We start from the raw sequence: 20,945 nt of genomic DNA on the forward strand, positions 1-20,945 counted from the left end.
ACAAACGTGGTCCATTTCATGCTTGGAGATGTTGACTTATTATGAACCAAACACCAAACACTGTTTGCTTTGCTTAAGGTGCTGTACCTGTTGCTTGAAAGTCATCCAGGTCAGTGACCACCTTGCCCCGCTGGGTGTCAAGTGCCGTTGGAATCACTCCGTCTCCTCTCCTATGCAAGTGCAAAAATCACCTACGGCAACACATCATTACTTTTACTGTGACAGTAAATAAATACCCCACCAGATTTCCACTAGTCTAATTATTTATGGTCATGTGTGATGCCTTTTTTTTAAATAAGAAACACAAGAGTTAACCAATTAAATAAATCCAAAATAATTTAGTGTAAGTAAGTGTTATTCACCATTAGAAGACTTTAATCAAATTAGTAATACAAACACTACTAAAAACTATTTTCACAGACTGTCCCTTTCCCTATTTGTCATCCAATCCAGATTTGTATAAGCTACAGTGAATTTACATGTGAGTTCATCTGATCCTTTGAGCATGGAAACAAAAAAGGGAACTGTAGGTTCCATGTAAGTCATGCTAAGGTTACGTTGTGTGTGTGGCCCTTAAAACCCCAGTGTCTCATGGAGGTGCCCAGGAAAAGTATGCCCCTATGAAACCCAATCCTCACATCTGCAGGATATCCCCCCCTTGACTGTAATGGTTAATGAATACCAATGCAAAACCAAATCATGTTGAACATTTCCCCGATTGATGGATTACTCCTGCATAGAGAAAAAGCAGATGAAAACGTGCTCATCCTTTTATTCACCCCATGCAGCTCCGGTGTTTGCCAAATTGCATGCTGGTTAATAGAGTGTTATGGAGGCACCAGGCTTATCAGAAGACAGATTAATCAACTGTTTAAGTAATCTAATATATGTTATTAGTTAGTACATATGTAGGATCTTAATTTGAGCCAGTTTGTTACAGAAGGAAAATAATCCTGAAGCAACAGGAAATGTGAATTATTACGTGGATTATAAATAATGGACATTTTTGTAGGGGTTGCTACATTTTTCTTAATAAGGGAAAATCAAGTGTGAAATGTCAAAGTGTAAATTACAAACTGAAGCCTTTTTAAACCTCAAATACACTACATGTTTTCAATTTCCTGCATTGCAGTAAAGTTATGCTGCAACAGGGTGATCAAATTAAGATCCTACAGCTGTAGCACTAAGTAGAATTCACAGGTGTATGCTTGCCAAGTTGTAATTTAAAAACCATGGTAATAATATCTTTGAGAGAGAATAGTTTTTGACTGCACCCCTTTAAATTTGAACAAAACTTTCTATACATATTTGCCCATGGTAGAAGTGGTCAGAAAGTTACTTTTTGGACCTGAATGCCCAAACATAATAGATAAAGGTGCTCAATGGTGACCCATTTTACATACCCCACCATACCATGAGACATCCATGTCTTCATCACTTGAAAAGATGAACTGTTGAGTTTTATTTCATTTAAAAGCTTACAAACAAGGTTGTCAAACAATTTTATAATTCCATGAAAAAAATATTTTAAAATCAAAATTAACATTTTTTACCTCAAATGTAAATTATCTAAAAACATGTCAACTAAAACACGCATATGTTGTATCTTATGTCGTAGTTTAGACCCTATTTAATATAATCTGAGGTGTTTGTGTTGTGCCCGCCATCAGTTGAGACACAGCATACTCTTCAATATAGGGTGGGTGTCATGTTTTGGCTGATAAATGTACTAAAATGGGGATACAATTTCAATTTCAACGTTCAAATGGTAGCACAATGAGGGTTGAAGACCCACACATCAGAGAATGTTGACATGAATGGGAATATAGGAGTCGTTTTACATTTTTACTGTCAATCTTCCATAGGAATGATAGAAATATAGATCATCGATTTTTATTCAATTTGAATAATGTCCCAGCTAAATTGTAGTGGTCTGAAGGGATATGTCCATTTCTATTTATTTGATTGAAATGACACCCACCCTTTATTCAAGAGTATGCTGTGTCTCAGCTGATGGAGGGCACAACACAAACACCTCAGATTATGTAAAATATTGTCTAAACTACAACATATACCAGGGGTGTCAAACTCATTCCATAGAGGGCCTAGTGTCTGCTGGTTTTTGTTTTTTCCTTTCAATGAAGAACAGCAGGTGAGGGGAGTTCCTTGCTAATTAGTGACCTTATTTCATCAATCAAGTACAAGGGAGGAGCGAAAACCCGCAGACACTCGGCCCTCTATGGAATGAGTTTTTTCACGTGACACATGTTAACCCCCAAAAAATCGGAGTTTATGCTTTTTTATATAATTGACGTTTAAGGTTAAGACAACCCTGTTTGTAAGCTTTTAAATCATATAAAAGTGATGAAGACATTGATATCTGATGGTAGGGTGGGGTATGCAAAATGGGTCAACTTTGAGTACCTCTATCACGTAAATGTTTTTGCATTCAGGTCCAAAAAGTAACTTTCTGACCACTTCTACCATGGGCAAATATGTATGGAATGTTTTGTCCACATCGAACGGGGTGCGGTCAAAAAGTGATTGAAATCAAATGGAACAACCCAAATAAGTATTTAAACTTTTCTTGAAATCCAGGATATATCTTGTTATTATAGATGTTTAAATTCGATTACATTTTTCACTTTGTTTCAAGCATATAAGATGGAAATAATATACAAGTGAATAGAAAAACTAACAACACATGCTTACATAGACACCCTTATCAGAGGTGTTGTTTCATGGGGGTGGATGGGGAGTGAGGGAAGATTTCTCCTAGGGGAAAAAAGAATATCAGGGGAGTTATACACTGCTAATAAATGTTACGAAAGGTATCATAATACTCAATAATAGCTCTGCACAGGTATATTGTGCCAAAAGGAATAGATTATCAACAGTAGGCAAAAATATTTTTAGGTGAGGATGACCCATGACCATCTCTCCCAAGAAGTGTTATTACAACAACCTCATTAAATCAACAGTTTGAACAGCATTCATCAATTAGTGTCAGTATGTGACACTTATTACAAACACAGAGATACTGAAGTGTTGCGGAGTTACAACAATTCTCCCAATGTCGCCTTGACCGGAGAACCAGTATAGAGGGGGACTATACACTGAGTGTACAAAACATTAGGAACACCTTCCTCATATTGAGTTGCAGCCTCTTCAGCCCTCAGAATAGCCTAATTTCATCGGTGCATGGACTACAAGTTGTCAAAAGAATTTCACAGGGATGCTGGCCCATGTTACCTCCAATGCTTCCTACAGTTGTGTCAAGTTGGCTGGATGTCCTTTGGGTGGTGGACCCTTCTTGATACACACGAGAAACTGTTGTGAATGAAAAATCCAGCAGCGTTGTAGTTCTTGACACACTCAAACCGGTGCACCTGGCACCTTCTACCATACCCCGTTCAAAGGCACTTAAATATTTTATCTTGTCCATTCACACACTGAATGGCACACATACACAATCCATGTCTAAATTGTGCCAAGGCTTAAAAATCCCTCTTTAACCTGTCTCCTCCCATTCATCTACAGTACACTGATCGAAGTGACTTCAATAAGGGATCATAGCTTTCACCTGGATTCACCTGGTCAGTCTATGGCATGGAAAGAGCAGGTGTTCCTAATGTGTTGTTCACTCAGTGTATGTCCACTGCACCTGAGTCTTATAATAAAAAGGCAGACACTCCATCTCCAACCACTAGTCAAATAAAGGATGAAACTTCAATCAGTAGAGTGCTGCTGGTAGTCAGCTGGTGCTTCTTACTCAGAGAGCTCAGTCCATGCTAGAATCACTTAGAGGATGGGGATGTTAAAAAATCAATTTCCCTGTGCCTTTCCTCCTTGTCCTTTTTGACTGGTCTGTCTGAAGTGTTACTTTGGACACTAAGTGCCTCAGCCTGAGACAATTGGGTCCCTTGCTGCCACTGTCAGAGCCGTGTTACTCTGTTTTGCTATGATAGGTGAAAGAAACAATGGAATAGTGGACAAATTGATAAATATAATGTGACTGAAAATGAATGCTTTTCTAGAGGTTCGTTTTGAAAAGTATTATAGGAGGGTCAATATTTTCTTTGTTAGATTAGACATTTTAAATTATTTATATTGGGTCAGGAAACTGGCTCCTGTATTCCTTGTATTGGAAAATGTTACTGTGAATTTCAATTTGTGTATCACAAACCCTTGTGGATTGAGAAACAAACAACCGGTATACATTATTTCAGTACAGTTCCACTCCATGCCAACGACTGTATAATTATTTGGGTCCAAGCACAATGACTAATGATGTGATTTTTACAAAATAGTTGTTTAAAGCTAGAGCCCTTAATTGAAACAATAACAGTCGTCACCCCACCTTCGTTTCAGGTAAAAGCTGAGGAATGGGCCTGGAGAAATGTAACCACTTTCAAATTCATAGACAATCTATGATATCAAAATTATAGTTTTAACCATTAGGCTATAAAGTGTTTGTTTACATTTGCATTGTTTAAAAACAAGCTTAGGTTGGGTTTTGATGAGGTACGACAGTTGAACTAAGCACATGAGGCATTTCTAAGTTATATTCTTCAAGAATCAATGGGTAGGCCTACCTATCATAAATTTAGAAGTCCAAAAAATGATGTAGCAACTAAGGATTTAAGGACTCCGATATTGCGATGAGCGAGGTGCAGTACTTCGCTTTCACACAGTATCTGCGCAGGTACATGGATTTGCTTCACGCTGTAGGGCGTGGTATGTACAGCACCAAAACAGCTGATAAGTTTAGCCTTGTGCGTCAACGTTCTTTAGTTGTTGGTGCATTGCCGCGTTGAAAACAACTGGGAACTCGGAAATCTCTGACTTCCGACTTCAGTGTGTTCAAGACACATGGAACTCGGAGAAAGCACCAACTGGGAAAAATCGTTTTCAGCGTTTACTACAATTAGGAAGCTGTGTTTTAAAGTTTAGAAAAGTTAATCATCATTGCTTTCAAAACGGCGTTCGAAAAACATATGAAAAATAACGTGCATATCAGAGAAATAATCTTTAAAATAAAAAATACACACGTACTGTGGCAGTTTTGCACAGATCCACAAGCTGCATGCCTTCAGTTGATGCACTACACTTCCTCCCCAGTTACACTTACACACAGTTGTTCGGAGAATGTTAGATCGCTAATTAGCACAGGTGGCCGCCACTGAGTAGGTCTACATGCCCACTAATAATTAGATATCGAACTGACTTTGGTAGTAGGCAGATTATGCAATAGTCATGTAAATGCCTTTCTCTTTCTGAGCAATCTTTAGAATTATTAAGACAGTAAACACCTTAATCGGTGTTCCAGCAGTGTATTTGATCTGCGCATGTGCTAGCACCAGCCGAGCTAGCCTCCCTCTTTAGCTGCGTTTTAAAAATAATTTTCACACGCAAACTTTATATGTCCGAACTCCGAATCAAATATACTTCAGAAAAATAACATTTTCGCTGTGGTAGAATGTTTATTTTGATTGGTGATTTTCTGCATTTATCAGGTTGCCTGATTTCAGAGGTGTCCATGTAAACAGGATTATTGGGAAATTGTTATTCTTGCAAAGCATGTAAACGTTTTAAATGGAACTATTATATAATCTGACAATACACAATTATCACATTATTGTGTGCATGAAACCGCACTCTGTCTTCCATCTGTATTCAGTAAACAAGCCATGTAACATGGAGATATGACCCTGTGGGAAGACTAACCCTATAAAGGTGTGTAGTAGTTTAACCTTTTGTTGAAAAATATATATTTATTGCTGATCTGAAATATACGTTCCTTATGTTTCCAAAAACGTACAGAAAATTTTAACAAAACTCCCCAGGTCAGGAGATAATTTCATCAATAGGTGCTAAAGAAGTTAGCCTACAATAATGCAGTAGCATCTTTCTAAAGCTCAAAAGATCACTGACGTCATGATTTGACCTCGTTTTTTTCGACTTCCCAGTTGTCTTGAAAGCACCAATTGACACACTGGGAACTCGGAAGAAAACGAGCTCCGACTGGGAAAAATAGTTTTGAGCGGTCATCCAACTCGGAATTCCAATTCGGAAATTCGGGCATCTTTCTAGAGGTCTGGCCTGAAGATCAATGACGTCATGATTTTACCTCGTTTTTTCTGCAGAGTTCCAAGTTGTCTTGAATACGCCAATATAAATTAAACAGCATCTATGCGTCTAATTGTAAAACACCGTGCATGATGAAGCCTACAGAAAATAATACGGCCTTCTATATTCTTTCTGAATATTGGCATTATTAAAAATAATTCAAACGTCGGGAACGAACTACACTTTTGTGCGCAATGGCTGGCAATACTTACCCGAGGGAACTGAATGCGCAGAGATAAGCCTGCAAGGTTGCCTACGTATCCTGCTCTGCTGGTGACAAAATATGTAAAGAATAATAGCGCCATCTGGTGGCAGCGAGGCTATGGTGAGGACTATTTTACTGGTATTTGGTTGACTACTTGTGTACTGTGTGCCATGGTTGACAAAAATAGGAAACTAAAAGCTAACGCAAATATAGAAGCCTATGGTTTTGTCCGTCCCTTGTTAGCCTTGGTGGTAGGCCTCGACTCTGAAGACACACTCAGGCACGCGACAATAAGTCCCACAAACCATTGCGTTTCCACCTGACATCGTTGGTCTGTGTACGTTGCCAAGGAGAAGCGCCACACACCTTATCGGAACACTAATGACGCAACTTGCATTTTATCTCAAGAAACTTCAGTGCTATCTACAAGCTCAGAAAACAGTGGGAGGAACAACACCCTAAAATGGTGAGTTCCGAGAAAATATTTAAAAAAGAACGACAGGCAAGAAGAAACGTTTTGCCCAAGAAAGAGGGACAGTTGAGAGGACTGTTATTATGGGCATATGTCAACACATGTCCACACATGACAGAACATGTAACGTTACTGTTGTGTAGGTTAATTCTAAGCCAAAAATAGACCTGTATAATAGGCTATAATAATTAAGAGACAGAAGTTTGTCAAATCTAATATTATTCAAGGCCTAAATATTCTTTAATCATAGAAATGTGAAACACTTGATATCAGCATAGCTTCAATTTAAGGTTAGGTTCTAATATAATTTGAGTTTTATTAATTTGAAATGTAAGGCATCCTGACATATTGGGCCGGTGTCCAATTTTATCATGTCGTTTTTTACCCAGAAAAGACTGTCTCCCAATTCAAAACTCTAATTCCCCTGTGGTTGTTAGGTTATCCTAGCACTTTTGGTATCATAAAACGTGTGCGTATTTCAGCTTCATCATCGACCTTCAGGAGCTTCTTAATGTCATGTGGCCTTAATACATTTTTGTAATTCCTCCTAACCCCCTCTCTAACAGATTACAATACTGTGAAAGCTTAGTGGACTCCAGCAATCTGTTACAGAGGCCCTTCCTTGCTCACCATTCCCTGCCTACTTTAGACTGAGGCATATGGTCTTAAGAAAGGGAGTTTTGTTATAGACTGGAGCAAGTTATTCAATTATAGAGAAGATAGAACATAATACTTTTATTCAGTTTTCTCTGTTTTCAGTTCTTTTATAAAGTGATTTATGGCAGACATTTGTCTACTACAAGAAGAGTGCAAAGTATTTTCAAAATATTATTTTCATATTTGATGGAGAGCAGTCTCTTTCCTGTCTTGAAATTCAATTGAGTGGACCAGTCTTATTTAATCCTAGAGAATAATCTAATTCCGTGGCCTTGAATCGACTAGCCTAAATACAGACAGTATACACATATAGTGGTATTATTATTTACCCTAGATGTGCCCATTTTATTGTGCAAATATGGCTGTTTAGAAAGCTGTTGGCGATATGAGTATTCAAATTTCCACTCAACAATGATCACCTAAAACTGCATTTGAAATCAGAATTAGCCAAAGAGACCAAATGGCTTCGTCAAGTCTGCATTGTCTAATCCAGATAAGAAATCTGCTTTGAGATGTCCGTTTTAGTCTCCTTTATTGAACAAACTCTAGTTTGAGGTAGACTTATAGTATAGCCTCTCTGTCATTTTAGTCTTTTGATAATGGTTTGCTATATTTAGACTATATTGTATCGGCCCCTCAGAATATAACACAAAGCAACTGGGGTCATAGCCTACATGGGCAATGCTGTGTCCCTGTCGTAAGCATGACATGACATGTTTACCTCAAACGAACCTCTGTACTATAGCAGCCAACACTCTGATTACTGTTGCTGTGCCCCTTGAAATCCAATTGCCAGTCATGCAGGGTTGGGAGTTGGGAGCTTGGGATAGAGTGAGTGCTGGTAAGTGAGCATGGTGGTGATGTAATGCCCTATTTATATCCCAGTGGACCTAATCACCGGCAGGCCACGCCTGGCCACGGATGTGTCATGTCCCTGGGTAGTGTGACGACGGCGTCAGCTCAGGCTCAAGCCCTGCTGTCACACACTTAATCCACCTCCTCACCTCTTTCTCAATGAGGAGGAAGAGAGGACGTTCTCTACTTCTTTACTTTCATTTAACAGCCCTTTCATTGAGATATTTAGGACTATACTTTGGGAGCTTCCACTACTGAAGTCCTGTTTTGTTGTTGTTTTATGATTTCCTGTAGGCGACTGGTTACCTTAAAGTTGACAGTATTGTATTTTTTCCTGTGTTGTTGAAGATATGCCAGCATCAGGAAGGAGTGTAACATTTGGCTGACCTCCAGTGTGGCGATCAGGAGAGAGCAATGGCACTGTTCCTGTGTGACCTATTGTGAATCCCACCCATGAAGAACGTCACATATTGACATAGTGAGCGAGAAAGAGAGGACTGGTAGAACTATCATTTAGGAGAGAGAAGCACCCTGCAACTCCCCCAAGCTGATGATTCTGAGACAATGAATCGCTACACGCAGCTGAAGCAGTTGGGAGATGGCACCTATGGCAGCGTGCTGATGGGGAAAAGCAACGAGTCGGGAGAACTGGTGGCCATCAAGAGGTACGTATAGTCCTACACTGGTGGCCATCAACAGGCACGTATAGTCCTACACTGGTGGCCATCAAGAGGTACGTATAGTCCTACACTGGTGGCCATCAACAGGTACGTATAGTCCTACACTGGTGGCCATCAAGAGGTACGTATAGTCCTACACTGGTGGCCATCAAGAGGTACGTATAGTCCTACACTGGTGGCCATCAACAGGTACATATAGTCCTACACTGGTGGCCATCAACAGGTACGTATAGTCCTACACTGGTGGCCATCAACAGGCACGTATAGTCCTACACTGGTGGCCATCAACAGGTACGTATAGTCCTACACTGGTGGCCATCAACAGGTACGTATAGTCCATAGTCCTACACTGGTGGCCATCAACAGGTACGTATAGTCCTACACTGGTGGCCTTCAACAGGTACTTATAGTCCTACACTGGTGACCATCAACAGGTACGTATAGTCCTACACTGGTGGCCATCAACAAGTACGTGCGTATAGTACTAATAAACTAGTCTGGGTGGTTTGTTTACTCACATGGCTTTGTTCTGAGAGGCTAAAGGTGTCAGTATGCTTCAGTTTGGCTTCGGCTAGGCGAAACCGAACGAGTGTGCTCACATACTCCCTTAAAAGACTTTCGCTTGAAAAACAAGAAAAATGCAGCAATAGTACTGTTTGTCAATTTTGAGACTCCATAGCCTATATACACTTCCTCAAAATAGTCAGAATTAATCTAATATAACTCAAGAAATCTGTCATTAATTTTGACGTTTTTGCAGAGGAGATCTTAGTCGCATAATTTTACATTAAGATGTTTGGTGCAGTATTTCTCAATTAAAAAATGTGCATGAAAACGAGTCGTCTCTTGTTGAAAGAATTTATTGAAGAATCCTTACTGTTGACCTATCACTGACGAAGGGGTGTCGACTTCGGCTACCAACTACAGCCTGCCTCGAGAAAAAATGTTGTGTGCCCGAACAGCTGAAAAAACCCTTACCGAAGTCTAAAACTAACAAAAACGTCATCATAATATATGCACAAACTCTTCCGTACTGTTTCGGCAGGGAAGCATGCAGACGCCTTAAGTGTTCTCACAAGCAGCCATTTTGAAGCACATAAGTGCACTACCATCCTAAAATACACCTTCATGATGACTGAAACACCTTCATGCCTGGCACAACGTAGTAACAAGGAAGTGTATATTCAGCCAACAGAAAGGGAAGGGTTAAGCATAGGGATCAATATTGGTTAAGTTCAGGATTAATGTTAGGCTTAAGGTTAGGTTTAAGGTAACCACACTCCGGAACCATGCACAATTCTCTGGCTGTATAATGCCTAACTACAAACAAATCCGGCTGAAGTCTCAATTTAGGTTTCCCCATGTCTAAGGCAAACCAGCTTACAACTCTGCCTTTCATCATGGAGGGTAGGTTGAATAATGGATACGGGGAGGGGGGTGAACACTTCGTTACCATGCAAAGTGATAGCCATGGTGACGGTGAAAGGAGTGAAAGTAGTCTGCAGTGTTGTGTTGCCGCCGAGAGAGGCATTGGCGATGCACGGGAGGAGGAGGAGGAGTGTGATATCTGCAGGTCCCAGTGTCCAGTTACATAATATCAGATGGGAGTGTCAGAATAAAGGTCCTCGACGGATTAGGTTGTACTAGAGTGTCAGTTATACCAGGTGGTGGACCTACTATCTACCAAGCATAGCAACATGTATTAGCTGACACGTAATGGACACCTCCAATGTTAATTGGGAATAAGGTTTCATTTCATGTACAGTACATCTGTAAATGACGCCTCGACGATGCATTAACGCCTTGTTTTACAGTCCTGTTTCAGTTAGTGTTTACCTAGCATTTATTGAAAAGATGTGGTCACTATATAGATAGATACATTTTTGGCACTTTTACTTAGAATTAGGCCTAATAATAATATCTTAGGATTACAAATTTAGTAGTGGTGCTTGTATAGATTACAAAGAAACTGAAATGTAACGATTAGGATATTCTTATGTTATATATTAGTGTGGGATTTCTATGTAAATAGTGGGCTGCAGAGTGAATAATAAATATAGGATAGTATGTTCTTGTGTGAAAAAATGGTATTGAAACTGTAAACACCATGTCGTTTGTCTCGTTTACAGAATGAAGAGGAAGTTTTATTCGTGGGAAGAGTGCATGAATCTGAGAGAAGTAAAGGTAAAGATTGGTACACAACACATGATTAACAGAATGTTTTAGGTACATTTCATGTTTCGTACGGGATGGTATCAGCACCAACTGGAAGTGCTTACAATTATCACTAACAACAATGCCATCCGTGTCTTGCTTATGGAATTCAATGATTCAATTTCAGTTTATATTTTATGATGATTATATTCTAGAGAATGTTTGTCACTATATTTAATTTAAAGACATGATCATATTTCATCATCTCGGTCCATCCCATGATGTATTTCCACAGTCCCTGAAGAAGCTGAATCATGCCAACGTGGTGAAGTTAAAGGAAGTCATCAGAGAAAACGACCACCTGTACTTTGTCTTTGAATACATGAAAGAAAATCTCTATCAGCTCATGAAGGACAGGTAAGGGCGACGAAACCCTGAAAATGGTTTAATAGATAATGCTTGTTGGGCAAGTAATTTATTTAAGAGTGGGAAACAACAGGATTGTGTTCATTAGGCACCAAACTGAAGAAAATGGAAAAGGCCGTATTTTCGTTTTCCGTTACAAAACGTTTTAAAATGTTTTTCGTTCCGTGCCCTTATGAATACAACCCAACATTTATTTGAAGTTTCATATAGAGTCTTATCAGTTGACAATTCTATCAATTCTTCATTTGCAGAAATAAATTGTTCCCTGAATCAGCGATCAGAAACATAAGCTTTCAGATATTACAAGGCCTATCATTTATCCATAAACATGGTAGGTCTCCCGCATAAGAACCACTTGACTCTGTCCTCTGACACACCAAGGACAACTGGGGCTACAGAGGTCTCTGCTGTCACGGGCACTCCCATCATTCATAGAGTTGGCTATTGTCTGTAAACACTGACAAATATTTAGCTTTTCACACGCTAGCTAGCTAGCACCTGGCTGGCTGTCACCCTTGGTTAGACCTCTGTTGTCTTGCTGTTTCGGTGAACGGACATGTGGATACCTCACTTGTGCAACCCAGCGTTGAAAAGCACTTTAAACTCTGAGGTAAACAGGTTTCTAGTCCATCTGGCCTGTTAGAGCGTGAGTGACTTGGCAAGAGTTGTTATTTTCTCACACCACGCTAACTCAGTCTGTGCTTGTCCAACACGGCCACGGTTTCCACTAGTCCTATGGGCTGCATGCATCCTGGGGGCTGTCTCCTTATCTCCTCTCTCTCTCTCTCTTCTTATTTTGTCTCTTCTCCTCCCTCCTTTCTTTTTTCCTCTTGTGTGCCTTTCCTTTGCGCTGCCAGGGAAAATAAGGTGTTCACTGAGAATGAAATTAGGAACATCATGTTCCAAGTGCTGTCTGGTATGGCGTTTGTGCACAAGCATGGTAAGATGCTTTGTCCTCCTGCTGCTCTTTTGTCTATTGTTTGCGTGACATTGCTTTTTGTAAATTAGCATACTACTCCATGTCGCAAAACCCCATATGATGAATATTAAAGAGATGGTTCACTCCATTGTCTTGGGATTAAAGGGATGGTTGGTTCAAAGTTAGTCTGATATTTTCCTCAAAAGTGGTCTTAAGTCAAGCAAAATCCTTATTGTATGCTTGTTGTGTGTAGATCCCAGTATATTAGAATCAATCTATAGATCTCAATCCCAAATAAATGTACTGAACTATCAATTTAAAGCCATTTGAATCTATTTTTACTGAATGATTCATGTAAAACTAAAATCCATAACAGTAATCAAGTATGAAATGTGGTCTTCACCTAAACACTCCATGATCAATATAAATATTTAAAACGTCCTTCTGGATGACTTGTGAAGAGGTTGAGCTGAGTGTTCGCCATGACCCCTTGCGTAGGATTCTTCCACCGGGATATGAAACCTGAAAACCTGCTCTGCATGGGCCCAGAGCTAGTCAAGATAGCCGACTTTGGATTGGCCAGAGAGATCCGCTCCCGCCCCCCATACACGGACTACGTGTCCACAAGATGGTGAGGTACCCTCCATAGTCTAGTGGGAACATTTGGTCCCCTCTTATTTTAAACAATGCATAACGAAGTTGAAAGAACGCTGCGCTGTCGTCGTGTCCAGGTATCGCGCCCCAGAGGTGCTGCTCAGGTCGTCCATCTACAGCTCTCCCATAGACATGTGGGCAGTGGGCTGCATCATGGCTGAGCTCTACACACTTAGGCCTCTGTTCCCCGGGAACAGCGAGGTGGACGAGATCTTCAAGATCTGCCAGGTTCTGGGGACAGTCAAGAAGGTAAGAGAGGGAAGAGCAACCAATCCTCTGTCTACAGAGAGATATAGTACTAGTGTGTTATAGTTTAAATGATGGCCTGGTGAAAATGTGTGTGTTGGAAGTAATCCAGTAAACCAGCTATTCATGCTCATTTAAACTGATTAGAATAATACCGTTTTCTATTAACATTTGTGTAATGGAATGTGTTTCTAATCAAAATCTATTAGAATTAGCTCTAATGGGTATGAATAGTTGACATACTGTATTGCTTCCAATATACACAGATATTGTGAAGCATTGAGAGAGTTCATGAAACGTCATACAGTATTATTTCTCTAAATTAACTTTCCTCTCCTGTTCTACCAGTCTGACTGGCCGGAGGGATACCAGCTGGCCTCGGCCATGAACTTCCGCTTCCCTCAGTGTGTGCCCACCCACCTGAAGACCCTCATCCCCAACGCCAGCACAGAGGCCATCGCCCTGATGAAGGACCTGCTCATGTGGGACCCTAAGAAGAGACCCACGGCCGTGCAGGTATTCAGTCATCACAGTGCTGTAGCCTGGTCCCAGATCTGTTTCAACTCCTATATGTAACTGATGGGGCATGATAAAAACTCATTCCTCAGCTTGAAATGTCTCTATCCACGCCACCGGATTTCTAGCTTTTTGGTGGCATAGCTGGCTAAGATGTTGTCAAAAGACGGAGGTTCTGAGTTCCAGTGTCTGTGTTAGCTGGTGAGGAAGGAAGAGGTACGGTTAAGCAGCACCGTAATGCCTGTTACATAGTCGTTGGCTAGGTGTGCTGTGAGTCATGCCCTACAAAGAATGATTACCCCAAGAGCCTCATGGGGCTCTTCTGTGTGCTGCTTACCCAATACCTGTTTATGGCTGGTCAACATATTATGTTCCGGAGTCATTAATGATAAGTAATTCATCCTATTCATATCCCCATTCTGTGTTCTAGGCTCTGCGGTACCCTTACTTCCAGGTGGGTCAGGTGTTGGGGCCTCGGCCCGGGAGTGAGATACGCAAGGCCACGGTGAGGACTCAATCCCGAGGCTCATCAGAGCCCAAAGGTGAGCTGCAGTCCTCTTCAGGAGACTCTTCTGCCCGGACGTCTCAGGGCAACCACCCCAAAGCTTCCAGCAGACACCACCAGGCCCCCCAACAGCCCCTCCAGCAGACAGACCATCAGATTGACCAGACATCTCCACATGGCCAAGTCACTAACTCCAACACGGTGAGTGGCAGAACTGTGTCCATACAAAGAGATCTGAGGAAACATGGAATAGCTGCTAAACATGTTAAAAACAGTAGAAGTTATATAACATTTGTAACATTATTACACAGTCCCCCCTTGAAATCAAACTCTGAGACGTCTGTGTATCTACTTGGACTTGGACATATACAGTTGAAGTCGGAAGTTTACATACACTTAGGTTGGAGTCATTAAAACTCGTTTTTCAACCACTCCACAAATGTATTGTTAACAAACTATAGTTTTGGCAAGTCGGTTAGGACATCTACTTTGTGCATGACACAAGTCATTTTGCCAACAATTGTTTACAGACAGATTATTTCACTTATAATTCACTGTATCACAATTCCAGTGGGTCAGAGTTTACATACACTAAGTTGACTGTGCCTTTAAACAGCTTGGAAAAGTCCCGAAATGGCTTTAGAAGCTTCTGATAGGCTAATTGACATAATTTGAGTCAATTGGAGGTGTACCTGTGGATGTATTTCAAGGCCTACCTTCAAACTCAGAAACTCTTTGCTTGACATCATGGGAAAATCCAAAGAAATCAGCCAAGACCTCAGAAGATAAATTGTAGACCTCCACCACAAGTTTGATTCATCCTTGGAAGCAATTTCCAAATGCCTGAAGGTACCACGTTCATCTGTACAAACAATAGTATGTAAGTATAAACACCATGGGACCATGCAGCCGTCATACCGCTCAGGAAGGAGACGCGTTCTGTCTCCTAGAGATGAACGTACTTTGGTGCGAAAAGTGCAAATCAATCCCAGAACAACAGCAAAGGACCTTGTGAAGATGTTGGAGGAAACAGGTACAAAAGTATCTATATCCACATTAAAACGAGTACTATATCGACATAACCTGAAAGGCCGTTCAGCAAGCAAGAAGCCGCTGTTCCAAAACCGCCATAAAAAAGCCAGACTACGGTTTGCAACTGCACATGGGGACAAAGATTGTACTTTTTGGAGAAATGTCCTCTGGTCTGATGAAACAAAAATAGAACTGTTTGGCCATAATGACCATCGTTATGTTTGGAGGAAAAAGGGGGAGACTTGCAAGCTGAAGAACACCATCCCAACCGTGAAGGACAGGGATGGCAGCATCGTGTTGTGGGGGTGCTTTGCTGCAGGAGGGACTGGTGCACTTCACAAAATAGATGGCATCATGAGGTAGGAAAATTATGTGGATATATTGAAGCAACATCTCAAGACATCAGTCAGGAAGTTAAAGCTTGGTCGCAAATGAGTCTTCCAAATGGACAATGACCCCAAGCATACTTCCAAAGTTGTGGCAAAATGGCTTAAGGACAACAAAGTCAAGGTATTGGAGTGGCTATCACAAAGCCCTGACCTCAATCCCATAGAAAATCCGTGGGCAGAACTGAAAAAGCAGGTGCGAGCAAGGAGGCCTAGAAACCTGACTCAGTTACACCAGCTCTGTCAGGAGGAATGGCCCAAAATTCACCTAACTTATCGTGGGAAGCTTGTGGAAGGCTACCCGAAATGTTTGACCCAAGTTAAACAATTTAAAGGCAATGCTACCAAATACTAATTGAGTGCATGTAAACTTGTGACCCACTGGGAATGTGATGAAAGAAATAAAAGCTGAAATAAATCATTCTCTCTTCTATTATTCTGACATTTCACATTCTTAAAATAAAGTGGTGTTTCTAACTGACCTAAGACGGGGCATTTTTACTAGGATTAAATGTCAGGAATTGTGAAAAACTGAGTTTAAATGTATTTGGCTAAGGTGTATGTAAACTTCCGACTTCAACTGTAACTGAATGACTCATGACCTATGAAATGTATTGCGTTTGGCAGAAGCCATCTGTCGTGGTGGGGACTGGGAGTGAGAACAGTGCAGCGGTGGGTCTGAAGAGCGGGCGGAGGCGCTGGGGCCAGACAGTGATAAAGGCAACAGAGAGCTGGGATGAGTCAGAACCTTCTGAGACCTCCGTGTCCCACTCCAAGAAACCCAGCCTGGGATCAGAGGAGGAGAAGGGCCCAAAGGACCATAGTAATCCACAGTAAGATCAATGATTATATTACAGCAGGGGACCATTTCCCCTTCCTCCCTGCATAGACTTCTCCTTGTATTGATTTACCTGTAACCTTATGTTTACATTTCATGTATTATGGCACAAACCAATTCCCTTTCTGGGACAACCGTTATACTATTTGTGCAAACGATGAGAAACAAAAGTGGCCTTTACAGTTAGCTACCCTATTATAGGTTGATTTACCTGTAGGAGGTTCATATTCAATCTAACTGAAATATTCATTGGCTGAGATGAATCGTCTGAGTTGTTCCTACTGTTTGATTTTCTGCCTTTCTTATATATCAGATCCAAAGAGCAAAAACCGATATACTCGTTCAGCACTGTTACTAAGTTACCAAGCAATATTAAGAAGGGCCAAATGGACTCCAGTCTCCCGGGCTCCTCAGCAAGACAACATTACCTTAGTCAATCAAGATATCTGCCTGGTAAGACCATCTGAAAATTTGCTTATTTGTTTGTTTGTTTTAAACAAGAAGAATGTGTGATAAGCAAGTCATTTTTAGGACGTATATTTTCTCATGTATCAACTGGTTCCTCTTATGTCGGTTTCAGCTATCCACATTTTCAGACCCAGCTCTTCTTTCCTTTCAGGGTTGATCGGCAAGAACTCTGTAGACAAGGAGCCCGGTGGGCCGACACTTCGAGATCTGTGGGACAACACCACCAATGTCAACAGTAAACCCCTCGGCCCCATTGGAGCTGGTTTGTCCGTCACCAGAGTCAACGCAGGTAACCCTTTGTCGCTTTATATTACACGCTTGCCCTCCTACTCTTATGCCCCCATATCACAAAGGGCCTAAACGTCATATGCTTTAGTTCCACAATGCTCATTTCCTGATTCGCCCTGATCTTTTAGTGTTGGCTCGGCACAAAAAAGGCAACTGTTTGGAGTATGCTACTGTGCTTAAGCGTCTGGGCCACTTTGGAGACGGGAGCCTCCATTATTCATTTGTCATGTAGACAGACACACAATATGTGCCTCTGTGCTCTCCCTCTGCCCCCCACTTTCCTTATTCATGAGATTAGAGGACTATTAAGACAGTTGCTTAGGATCAAGTGTCTCCAAGCCCACCCTCCCACCCTGCATCTTGAGTTTATGGACTGGATGGCCCAATTTCTCGCAGAAATCTACAGCAGCCTTCCTCATCTTCCTCTCTATTTCTGACTTATATTTCACTGTGCTTCTCTAATGACTCGATAAATTGTTGCTTCATTTCACCAATTTCTCTCCTTTCCGCTCTCTCTTTTCCCTCTGCTTGCATGTGTGTATTGTCTTATCCCCCTGTCTTTAACTGTGGGAGCAGAAGACACTGATAACCCTTCTGATAAATCTACGGATAAATCTGTTCTAAAAGAAAGAATATCTGATTCAGCTAAAGGTACTTTAATTGTAAAGACTTTTAGAGTTGAATGTTCATGGATTCCTACTGTTGACCTCTGCTGACCTCTAGCTAAGATCTATAGTAAAATTAATTGAAGTGGTTTATTATTAAGTATAATCAATTTTCATAAACATTTAGTAACATGTTGTTACGTATCTGTTTTATGGTGGCTATACTAAAGTTAAATAAGTGTTTCTGCTTATGCAACCATTTTCCTAATACTGTGGGTGTGGGTTAACATGTTGATGAGCCCAGCCAATTATGACACAGCAGGAGAGAGAGCCCAAACACACACTGCTACACGAGAACCACGCTCCAGATTACTAAATAGATTAAGGTTGCTGGAACCATGGTCATTTTTATGACCAAACTCTAAATAACAAATGAACTGCTGCTAAAGATGTACAAGTGAAGCGTTATTTGTTATGAATAGAGTTTGTCTGTATTAAATCATTGTGATGAATAACATTTGTCTACATTTAAATCAATGAGTTTTTTTGTCTTTCAGGAAACTTTGTCAGTACAAAGTACAATCTGTCTGGAGGTTATGTTCCCTCCTTTCAGAAGAAAGAGGTCGGCTCTGTGGGTCAAAGGATCCAGCTTGCTCCTCTTGCCGGCCAGCACACAAGTAAGATCCTATAGTTACCATTTTAATTGGCATAAAAATGCTCCGGTCTTTGGACTAGATGGCACAGCAACCAGCAGACACAGATAAGGCCACTTGGAAGGGATTGATACCATTACATGCTTTCTCTTTTTCTGCCATTTCATCATTCTTTACTCTTTTTCTATCCATTTGTTTTTGCATTAAACTCATCTCTTGCTGTCCCTCTCAGTTGATCTTGCTACTCCTGATAACAAAAATGTCAAACCAAAACCTTCAAAGACAAAGTCCACCTCGCCCATGAGTGAAAACACTGAAGGTAATGCAGTGTTTCAGTCCCAGGCTAATAATATCAAATACGCCACTTAGCAGAGGCTTTTATCCGGAGCAAATTATACTACAATGAGTGCATACAGTTTGTGTGTGTATGCGATCCCTCTGGGAATTGAACCCACTACCTTGGTGTTGTTACCACCATGCTCTTAATACCGACCCACACAGGTACTGATGTAGGTGCCATTTGAAGTCTATTTATTTTAGCAATCCTTTGTTCGTCAATAGCCTGCCCTTAAACCTGATAAGAAGCCTGTGATTCTTTGTTAGGCCACAGTTGGAAAGGGAGCCCAAATACACACCGTGAACCGGGGATCTGCATTGCTAAAGATCTGAAGCACTTAATCAACATTTACATTAATCTACATTACATTAACTAGAGCCATTCTGATGCATTGTTATGAGCACTTATTGGGCTCAGTCAAAGTGACCAGATGGTCTCCCAGGGATATCTGTCTCAAGTAGACAAGGGAGGCGGTTACATTGAGGCTGGTGTAGACACGCTATATCCCTGTCCAGAAACACCCCCTCATACCAGTAGACACTATATCCCTGTCCAGTAACAACCCCCTCATACCAGTAGACACTATATCCCTGTCCAGTAACAACCCCCTCATACCAGTAGACACTATATCCCTGTCTAGTAACAACCCCCCTCATACCAGTAGACACTATATCCCTGTCTAGAAACAACCCCCCTCATACCAGTAGACACTATATCCCTGTCTAGAAACAACCCCCTTCATACCAGTAGACACTATATCCCTGTCTAGAAACAACCCCTTCATACCAGTAGACACTATATCCCTGTCTAGAAACAACCCCCTCATACCAGTAGACACTATATCCCCTGTCTAGAAACAACCCCCTCATACCAGTAGACACTATATCCCTGTCTAGAAACAACCCCCTCATACCAGTAGACACTATATCCCTGTCTAGAAACAACCCCCTCATACCAGTAGACACTATATCCCTGTCTAGTAACAACCCCCCTCATATCAGTAGACACTATATCCCTGTCTAGAAACAACCCCCTCAAACCAGTAGACACTATATCCCTGTCTAGTAACAACCCCCTCATACCAGTATACACTATATCCCTGTCTAGAAACAACCCCCTCATACCAGTAGACACTATATCCCTGTCTAGAAACAACCCCCTCATACCAGTAGACACTATATCCCTGTCTAGAAACAACCCCCTCATACCAGTAGACACTATATCCCTGTCTAGAAACAACCCCCTCATACCAGTAGACACTATATCCCTGTCTAGTAACAACCCCCCTCATATCAATAGACACTATATCCCTGTCTAGAAACAACCCCCTCATACCAGTAGACACTATATCCCTGTCTAGAAACACCCCCCTCATACCAGTAGACACTATATCCCTGTCTAGAAACAACCCCCTCATACCAGTAGACACTATATCCCTGTCTAGTAACAACCCCCTCATACCAGTAGACACTATATCCCTGTCTAGTAACAACCCCCTCATACCAGTAGACACTATATCCCTGTCTAGAAACAACCCCCTCATACCAGTAGACACTATATCCCTGTCCAGTAACAACCCCCTCATACCAGTAGACACTATATCCCTGTCTAGAAACAACCCCCTCATACCAGTAGACACTATATCCCTGTCCAGTAACAACCCCCTCATACCAGTAGACACTATATCCCTGTCTAGTAACACCCCCCTCATACCAGTAGACACTATATCCCTGTCTAGAAACAACCCCCTCATACCAGTAGACACTATATCCCTGTCTAGTAACAACCCCCTCATACCAGTAGACACTATATCCCTGTCTAGTAACAACCCCCTCATACCAGTAGACACTATATCCCTGTCTAGAAACAACCCCCTCATACCAGTAGACACTATATCCCTGTCTAGAAACAACCCCCTCA

General features: G+C 41.2%; 1 protein-coding gene and 1 long non-coding RNA gene across 2 annotated transcripts in view; one reads left to right on the top strand and one right to left on the bottom strand.

Annotated features, from left to right (window-relative positions):
• On the bottom strand, nucleotides 1–6,584 carry LOC120051040. The gene is made up of 3 exons (XR_005477220.1): nucleotides 6,342–6,584; nucleotides 2,713–2,775; nucleotides 1–191 (listed from the first exon to the last, which is right to left on the bottom strand). It is a non-coding gene; the product is annotated as an uncharacterized LOC120051040 (long non-coding RNA).
• Nucleotides 6,526–20,945, top strand: part of mak (male germ cell-associated kinase) — a 22,513-nt gene continuing 8,093 nt past the window's right edge. The window contains exons 1-13 of the mRNA XM_038997647.1: nucleotides 6,526–6,800; nucleotides 8,667–8,983; nucleotides 11,128–11,182; nucleotides 11,448–11,569; nucleotides 11,830–11,909; nucleotides 12,996–13,128; nucleotides 13,229–13,400; nucleotides 13,746–13,913; nucleotides 14,344–14,619; nucleotides 16,464–16,669; nucleotides 16,988–17,127; nucleotides 17,294–17,431; nucleotides 18,593–18,712. Of these exons, the coding sequence (XP_038853575.1) occupies nucleotides 8,883–8,983; nucleotides 11,128–11,182; nucleotides 11,448–11,569; nucleotides 11,830–11,909; nucleotides 12,996–13,128; nucleotides 13,229–13,400; nucleotides 13,746–13,913; nucleotides 14,344–14,619; nucleotides 16,464–16,669; nucleotides 16,988–17,127; nucleotides 17,294–17,431; nucleotides 18,593–18,712 (1,711 nt within the window). The 5' untranslated portion in view covers nucleotides 6,526–6,800; nucleotides 8,667–8,882. The remainder of the gene's footprint in view (nucleotides 6,801–8,666; nucleotides 8,984–11,127; nucleotides 11,183–11,447; nucleotides 11,570–11,829; nucleotides 11,910–12,995; nucleotides 13,129–13,228; nucleotides 13,401–13,745; nucleotides 13,914–14,343; nucleotides 14,620–16,463; nucleotides 16,670–16,987; nucleotides 17,128–17,293; nucleotides 17,432–18,592; nucleotides 18,713–20,945) is intronic.

This window comes from Salvelinus namaycush, chromosome 7 (assembly GCF_016432855.1).
Source record: "Salvelinus namaycush isolate Seneca chromosome 7, SaNama_1.0, whole genome shotgun sequence".
NCBI classification, from domain to species: Eukaryota; Metazoa; Chordata; class Actinopteri; order Salmoniformes; family Salmonidae; genus Salvelinus; species Salvelinus namaycush.